The sequence below is a fragment of the Pezoporus flaviventris genome, unplaced genomic scaffold, assembly GCF_033815535.1.
Source record: "Pezoporus flaviventris isolate CSIRO_AGI_PZ_B2104156 unplaced genomic scaffold, CSIRO_AGI_Pfla_v1 ptg000066l, whole genome shotgun sequence".
NCBI classification, from domain to species: Eukaryota; Metazoa; Chordata; class Aves; order Psittaciformes; family Psittacidae; genus Pezoporus; species Pezoporus flaviventris.
In genome coordinates this window covers 10,760,068-10,768,765 of record NW_026892614.1, presented here as the reverse complement: position 1 = coordinate 10,768,765, position 8,698 = coordinate 10,760,068, and the positions used below count along the sequence as shown (strand labels likewise).

Below are 8,698 nucleotides of genomic sequence, written 5' to 3'. Positions count from 1 at the left end.
GTCTTTAACCGCATTAGAAGTGCTGTCGGCATTTTAAAGACTTCTCCTAGACGAGGTGACAACACGTTTTGTTTAGCCCTGCCCGGTACCAAACCACCCCCCAGTAACTACAGGGGCATCTAAAGCTACCCCTATTTAACGTCAGGGGAGTTAGGTGGCCAGGCTTTGCTTTCCTCGTAAAGCCCGAAGAGCTGCCGTCCCCAGGCTGCAAAACGAAAACTAACCAGCTCCTACGGGCAGTTTTCAACCCGCGGCTGTCGGCCCAAAGTCAGCGGGTACCGCTGCTCTCCGGCCACTCCCATCCCGGGTCAGATTGCTCTGACCGGGGCCTACAAGGTCGCTGCCAGGCGCTGAGGGGCAGCACCCTGAGCCCCGCAGCCTTCCCCTGAGGTAACGCACGTGACAGACGGGAGCACACCGACGGCCCCCCCCCCCTCCCTCCCGCTGTCCGCTCCCCCTCAGGCCGCTAACGGTCGCGGCGCTCGGGGCGGAGCTCCCCCGTCAAAGGGGTGACGCGGCGGCGCTGCACGCTCGTGCTTCCCTCGCGCGGCGGCGCTGACGTTTCGGCAGCATGGCGCCCACGGGGCTGGCCGGACCCGACCCGCCGGGTAACGGGCGCGAGCGCCGGGGGGTGGGTGGAGCTGGTGCGTGGGTGCCCGCGCGCGACGGGTGCGTGTGTGCGCGTGTGCGAGTGATGCCGCTGTCCCATCCCTCCGTGCTTCAGGCGGCGGCGGGCAGGGTCCCGCCACGTGCCGCTTGTTGTGGGAGCGGTGGGCGCTACCGAGCGGCGTGTGGGGCCGGCGGGCGCCGCGGTCCCTCCCCTCCCCTCCTCTCCTGCTGCTTGCCAGCCGCTGGGCACACGCCGCAGCCGCGCTCTGGGGCGGTGCTGGTGCGGCGCTGCCAGGGGTTGGCAGCAGTTAGCGTTTGTAAAACCCGCGTGTGGCGGCTCGGCGGGCGTGTGAGCGCGTCGCCCTGTGGTGGTGCCGGCGGCGGTGGCGGCGGCGGCGAATAAGGGTGCTTGCTGCGGGAGCCGCGGCCGCCCAGTTGCAGAGCCGGTCCCTTGGAGTAGGCTTCGCTCTGCCTAGGAGGGGTGCGAGGACATTAGTTAAACTGGAAAAATAAAAACCAGCCGCGTGAGAGGCTGCAGCTTGGTATGGGCGGTGCGCCAGTCGCTCCGGGGCTCTAAGCCAAAAGTGCCTTTTTGCAGGTTAAACGCAAGTCGCTGTAAGGGAAGAGAAATAAAATCAGCTGCAAGTTGGCATTGTTGGCGTCTTAAAATAGACAGTGCTGGCAGTGGCTGCTTTCAGTGGTGCTGCTACCTGCAGAGATCTCAGACGCCTTGCTTTTTAGTATTTCTGAGGGAATGCCTGTTGCTGAGCCTGTACTTCAGTCTGGGCTTGCATCCCTCGGTTTATTAAACAGACCTGCAGTCCTCCTCACTGCAGAGCTGTGTAGGGTGCCGACTTCATGATCAGCTTCTGTGGTCTGAGGGTTTCCCACGTTCCTCTGGCAAAGAGGACGTTGACCTGCCTTTTCTCCAGTGATATTTAGGGTCAGGCTGTGGCTAGTGACTGTCCTGGTGCTGCAGAACTAGGTTTGGGTTGGCTGAGATAGGAAACATGGGAGGGTGTTTCAGCAGCAGCTTGAGAAGTAGTGGCAATGAGAAAAATTCTGCTTGGATGGAAGCAAAAATCGTGTGGCGGAGGTGTTTGTGGAGCCTTTTGAACAGGCAGAAGGCAGTAGATGGTGGTGTGTACCTCTGGCAGTGATGCAAAGGACCCGTGTTCAGGAGCAGGCTGTCAGGAAGCTGACCGAAGCACTTCTCTCTAGCCTTTCAGCCAGTGGCTGGGCATGCCACAGAGTGAGACCACGTTGGTCCGGTGGCTGGTTTGTTTCCCTGTGGCTTCTGTCTGTAATACATATCAATCTGTTGTGAGCAGTTTAATGCTGGGAGATGGACACTTGTAATTTCAGTGTGCTGCACAGTAGCTTTTTCAATGACAGAGAAACTTGTGTTTGGAACTGGTGGAGGAAATGCCGGTTTGCTGAATTGGAATGTACAAATGTGGGGTGGCTGTGTTGACCATTAGGACAGATCAATCTGGGAAGTAAAGGGTTCTGTAAGTGCCTAAAGCTCCTTGTAGTTCTTCAATTTCTATTCTTTCACGTTAATGTGACAAAAATACTGTAATACTGTCACAGCTGGGTTGATCCTTTATTAAAAGCTTTGGAGGCAACTTGCAATCCTTTATTTCCTTCCAAGTACTTGTATACCAGACTGTTTTATACTAAGAATAAAATTCAGAAGTGTCTAAATAATCATAGGATAGCTAGGGTTGCAAAGGACCTTAAGACCATCTGATTCCAACCCCCCTGCCACGGGCAGGGACACCTCACACTCAATCATGTGTGCCCCTGGTAGGCAACACACCTCCCTCGAGACCGGGTCAGCCCGACAAATGCGTGCCTCTGTGCCCTTCAAAGCCGAGTCACCTACTACTGTGATCCGCCGCTTTTTCCGGGAGGCACCGGTAGTGATCCTCTTTGCCGCTGCATCAGCAGGTTGTGCACTTGGTGCGGTGGGCGTTTCCTCGTTAGCCCTCTGCAGAGCTGCAAAGCGGTTTTAGATGGGGACGTCGGATCTTGGAGGAAGCCCCTTGCTTTTAATTGGCCTCTTTTTTATTGTGTTTATTTCGTTGTTACTAGCTCCCAGCTTCCTGGATTAACACCCTTTTCCTTTTCTACATGCGCTATGTCGGGCGCTTGTGGTCCCTGCACAGTTTGGGCCTGGAGCAAGCAGTCCAGCTCTCCTGACACCTTTCAGCCTACCCACAGCGTCTTGCAGCTCAGCCCCTGCTGCGGTAGGACCTCCACCAGGCCGCACCGAGTGCAGCCCTTCCCATTGTGCGCCCTCCCCTCACCAGACCAGTGCAGGCACTTCCCGCACCCCGAGCTCTGCGCTGCAGCCTCCCCTCTCATCGGCCTTGTCTGGTGCCACAGCAGGGCCCGCAGAGCCGGCCCTAACTCCCAAGCCCGGCCAGCTCGCGCTGCCGGCGCCAATTGCCACACCACACCCTGCTCCCGCGCTCCCTGGGGCGGGCTTTAGCCGCTCAGGGCGGGACCGTTTCTCCTGACGCCGCCCCCTGCTCGTCCCTGCTCGCCTGAGCGGCGCTGCCGGCTCCTGGGCCGGGCCTGGCGGGAGCTCGAGGCTCCCTCGGTGGCTCTCGACGCTCAGAACTGAGGCTCCTGGACGCGAGGTTTCCCCTCGCTCCGGGGTTGAAGGCGGCCCCTCCGGAGCCTCTCACTTCGGCAAATGACCGAGGTTTTTCACCTTTTCAGAATTTTTTCAGACATCAAAAAAATGTCTTTTTAAGCAAATCATCAGCCTCGATGTCTTGTTTTTTTTTTTTTTGTAAAGAAGGTGCGTTTATCCCATCAGTTATGCACATACAGCGTTTATGTGGGTTGGGATGGAGAAATATCATCTTGCATTATCCCCTAAGCCGTTTAGTTGCCACATTGTGGAAATGTGAGATTACAGTTGGACAAAGTTTAGAACTGTGAGTGTTAGAATGCCTGTAGGGGTGAATAACTGTACCAGAGAGACACCGAATGCTCTGCAGACTTACTTGGAAACATCTGTAAGATGCAGAAGTTGTTGGAGCTGATATAGTTTTTCCTTTCCAGACTAGTAATTCCATTGTTCACATGGTCCCAAGCCCTTGGGGAAGTGAAGTAGGGTATTAGGATTTTTTATTCTGTGTTCCATATCCCACTGACTTTTAAGCCACTGCTGCTGGGTCAGTTTTGTTTTCTCTTGGTATGGTCTGCTAAACTAGAACAGTCTGTGGTAATGTGCTTTATGTTTTAAGTTACTGTAGAGTGTAAACCCAAGGTAATTGGGCCTGAGTCCTGTTATCACTGCCCGTTTCTTATGATTTCTGTTATAGCTATAGAGGCAGTTTTTCTCTGGAGGGGAATCCATTTCCCAAAGTTCACCAGTGATCTTCCTAAAACAAATCTTAATCAACTTCTGGCTGAGCAGAGGTAGAAGTAGGGTTTGTAAACAAAAGACAAAACAAACAAACAAAAGGCTGGCCTGATTTTTTGCTGTTTAGGAATTTCTCCAAACATTTTTTCATTTATTTGATAACAAACTCTTGTGCCCTCTCAGTGCTGGAGAGGGGAATTATGTGAGTTGAAGGCTGAATTAAGATTATGGTACTTGTTTAGCAGAGCTGACTCCCAGCTGCCTGGCTGCTTTTCTCCCAAGGGCAGAGTTCAGCACTTTTTAGTATGGCTTTATAAATCATAAAGTTTTTTTTCAACTTAATTGATTCCAAGGTCATCAAGTGCAACAGATCCCCCAGGGCTGCCAAGTCCACCACTAAACCATGTCACTTAAGGGCCCCATCTGCATGGGTTTTGGACATTTCTAGTGATGGTGATTCGACCACTTTCTTGGGCAGCCTGTTACAATACTTGACTACCCTTCCGGAGAGTAAATTTTTCCTAATATCTAATCTAAACCTCCTCTGGTGGAGCTTGAGGCCATTTCCTTTTGTCCAATCACTTATTACTTGGGAGGAAAGACCAGCCACCACTTTGCTCCATCCTCCTTTCAGGTAGATGTGTTACCATGACCGAATTGATCCTTTATGATTTCTGGGATCTTTTTGGACCTGTCTGCAGGCTTTGTTTCCAACTTAAAAATTTCATTGCCAGTGTGCCAGAGCACAAATTCAAGTAGTGCAGGCTCCTAATGGAAGAAGAGTCAGGTGTTACCCATAACAGGGACAGGTAAACTGGGGCTTGGTGGGCTTGGAGCTATGTCATCCATTTGTAAAGTTTAGAGTCTCTGTACCGCTGGCACTGATGGCCACCTTCATGATTCCCACCTTATTCCCTGCAGCTTTTCGAGATGATACTTAATCAGCACAAATCTTGAAAGCTTCAGAAAAAGAGAGAAGACTTGAGGCAGATATCTGTGCTCCTATGAGCAGAAACCCTTACACAGAAGTAGCGTCTGTTCAGTGAGGAAAGCTGTAGAGAAGGCAAAACAGACTACTTGCAGTGCAGGATTTAAACCCGTAGTATATATATTTGTTTGCTTTCCAGTGTGCATGAGAAGATAGTCAGGAAGCACATAGATAAAAGGGACAGAAACCTGCAGAAAGGAAGACTGGTTCTATGAGAGCTCCAATGGCTTGGCTCAGCTGTCTGGGCTGCAACTCTGTCAGTCCAGGAGTTGAGTCAGGAGGCTGCATTAAACCAAAAGCAAGCTCTAATATGTATGTCTCATTGGGTCATAGCTCTTGCAGAGCATATAAGTTATGCTCCATGGGAGTCTGCATTGCAGGCATACTTTCAGATACAATTTTTAAGTCTTGCTTCTGACAGCCTTTAGCTCAAGGACTGATTTTATTTTCATGAATATTTTGATGGCTTAATGTTAGTAGGTTTAAGCTGTTGTATAAGAAGCTGCTGAGCCTGCCTGTGTGGTGTTAAAACTTTCAATTTGAAATGAGAGGGGCTTGCTTTTTTGTATTTTAATCTCCCTTCAAATTTTACATACTTGTTAGAGAGCAAATTTTATTTGACTTCTCTTATTGCTGAGACTACATCTGATTTAGAGGTCTTTTTCCAAAGTGTTGGTATAAATGTAACCTTGCAATACCTTACTCCTGGCCTGATCTTTCCAGCATAATCATTTTTAACAATACTGATGTCAAAAAAGAAGTCGCTTTGCAAGAAAACGGAAGGAAAAAAAGTCAAATCAGCTAGCAGTGATTTTGACAGTGATTTTTAAGTACTACTGTTGGAAGTTATATTGAGATGTAAGGATATTTTTGTGCTTCAGAAATTACTCATTTTTGCAAGTGTTTTGATGATAGTGCCTAATCAAAATGCAAAACGGATTTACTGAAACTGACTAAGCCCAAGCTGAATGAAGGAGAGAAGTGAAGAGTAACACATTGTTCATCTACATGGTTGTGAAAGATAAGTGAGGTCCTGTTCTTGTTAATTGGGGTTTTTGTGGTGATTTTTTTTTCTTTTTTAATGCCTCAGTTTATAATTTTGACTTTTTGCTTGATGTTTGGGATGGGTTTTATTTGGGATCTTAAAGCAGTATAACTCTGCAACTTCATTCATAATGATAGCTCTGAAATGTCCATAGGGTTTCTGTTTCAGTCATTCTTAGACTTATCCTGTCTAGTACCATATAATTAGCATGTGACTTGCCTGATTTGTTTTCTTCTGGCAGAGTAGAAGAACATCTTGCTGTGTTTGTGCAAAATAAAGCAAAGCCCAGCAATTTTCTGTTGGTGGCTGGGTGGCGTTTGCTCACTCAACAGAAGTACTTGGGGGTGTTGGTTGATGAAAAACTGAATATGAGCTGGCAGTGTGCACTTGCAGCCCAGAAAGTCAACTGTATCCTGGGCTGCATCAGAAGGAGAGTGACCAGCAGGTTGAAGGAGGTGATCCTGCCCGTCTACCCTGCTCTTGTGAGACCTTACTTGGAGTATTGTGTGCAGTTCTGGTGTCCTCAACATAAAAAGGATATGGAACTGTTGGAACAAATCCAGAGGAGGGCCACGAGGATGATCAGGGGACTGGAGCACCTCCCATATGAAGATAGGCTGAGAAAATTGGGGCTGTTCATCCTGGAGAAGAGAAGGTTGCGTGGAGACCTCATAGCAGCCTTGCAGTATCTGAAAGGGGGCTATAAGGATGGTGGGGATGGGCTCTTCATTAGAGACTGCAGTGATAGAACAAGGAGTAATGGGTTAAAACTTAACCAGGAGAAGTTTAGATTGGCTCTAAGGAAGAAGTTCTTTACTATGAGGGTGGTGAGGCACTGGAATGGGCTGCCCAGGGAAGCTGTGAATGCTCCATCCCTGGTGGTGTTCAAGGCGGGGTTGGACAGAGCCTTGGATAACAGTGTGAGGTGTCCCTGCCCATGGCAGGGGGGTTGGAACTAGATATTTAAGGTCCTTTCCAACCCTAACTGTTCTATGATTTTATGATTCTGTAAGTACAAAATCATTATTTAACTGGTTGAAGAATTGGTACAGGCAGTTAAGCTAGTTGGGTTTTTTTTTGTTTTGTTTCAGTAAAGTTCACTAGTTTCTGGTTTGCATTTGTGTACCACTTACAGTATGGTGTCTGGTACTAAGACCCAGCTCTGCGTTGCTGTTCAATTGTTGCTGTGGTGGAAATTGTAACGTTTTTCAGTGTTGGAGGCTGGTTTATGTAGAGCATTTGTTGTTTGTCCTTGTGAACTTTTGATGCTCTTTTTTTTTGTGCAAGTGTCTGTACTTGGGTGAAGGGCCAATTGAGTCTAATTTTATTTAGATAGATGCAGCTGTTACCTGACATCAGGTGATTGGAGCTGTAGGTGAAATAAACCAATTACTGTTTGATTTCAGTAGAGGACTGGTTATTTTATTCAGTTTCTTAAATAGAAAGAGCTCAGATTGCACGAGTGTGTAGATAGGGAATTTCAAAGCTGCTGAAATATTGGATTTATTTTCTTACAGCAGATCTCCAGAAAAGTGTGGAAGATGAAATTGAATCAATTCTGCAAGAGCGGATAATGGTTCTGGATGGAGGGATGGGTACCATGATCCAGCAACATGCCCTGTCAGAAGAGGATTTCCGAGGGCATGAATTTAAAGATCATTCCAGGCCTTTGAAAGGCAATAATGACCTTCTCAGTATAACTCAACCTGATATAATTTGTGACATACACAAGGTAGGTGTTCTGATTTCTGCCTCTTTGCAAGAGAAGGAAAGAAAATTCGGCCTGTACACTCCCTTTTTCCATGCCACAGGCTGCTGGCTCTCCTGAGTCTTTCGGGAATAGGGAAGAGAATGCTAGGTAACCATGCGAAAAAGAATGAGCAGATTTGACTGTTCTGGTTGTGTGAGCACAGCATTCGTGTCTTGGTTCCTGATGTCTCCCAGGCAATGTTGTTTTTAAATCCCATTCTGACTTATGTCCTTGATGCATTTCTATTAGTTGCAGATTCTGATTTATTTAGTTTTTCTTTCTTTTTCTCCTCCTTAACCAGCACTTGAAATGTGTCTAAGTAGGACATATTCTGGAATTCTGGATGCATGTTTCCATAATTGTGTATTAAAGAGCTGTTAAATGTAGCAGCCTGAAGCAGGCCTCTCCACAGTTAATGACTGTGGGCTTCCTAATGAGTATATATGTTTCCATATTCTCAGATTTTCCCTAGAATATTAATATGTGGCTCAGAGAATAAAACAGTCTAGGGTTGATCATTAGGAATTTGCAAACAGATTTTATTATCTTTCTATCTTCAATTAGACTTCAAAACACAACTTCCTAAATTGTGTATTTTTTTGAGTTGCAGTTATTTATTGGTCTTACTGTAATAACTGGCACTTTTGAATAGCATGGCAACTTGTAGATAACCAGTTGGAACAGAGCTTTGCATCTGTTCTGGGTTTTTCCAATTATTTATTAAAAGATCTGTATTTCATTGACTAGAATCAGAATTGGCTTATGTCTATGAAACTTGTTATGTAGTCTGTATTTTTATATTCTTGCTGTCATTCTTTGGATTTTAAGAACGATGAGTTAAAAATTTCATGAGGAAATATTTGTAGATTTCAGTCCCTAGACTGTCAGTTGAGCTGTACTGGTCGTGAACCTTGGAACTTCTAA

The 8,698-nt window shown here is 47.4% G+C and overlaps 1 protein-coding gene across 2 annotated transcripts in view; it reads left to right on the top strand.

The window, feature by feature from the left end:
• The first annotated feature begins 491 nt into the window (after nt 1-491).
• Nucleotides 492-8,698, top strand: part of MTR (5-methyltetrahydrofolate-homocysteine methyltransferase) — a 57,763-nt gene continuing 49,556 nt past the window's right edge. The window contains exons 1-2 of one of the 2 annotated variants that reach the window (XM_061471197.1): nt 492-608; nt 7,542-7,756. In XM_061471197.1, coding sequence (XP_061327181.1) covers nt 572-608; nt 7,542-7,756 — 252 coding nt within the window. In that variant the 5' untranslated portion in view covers nt 492-571. The remainder of the gene's footprint in view (nt 609-7,541; nt 7,757-8,698) is intronic. The other variant, XM_061471196.1, reaches the window with a different exon arrangement.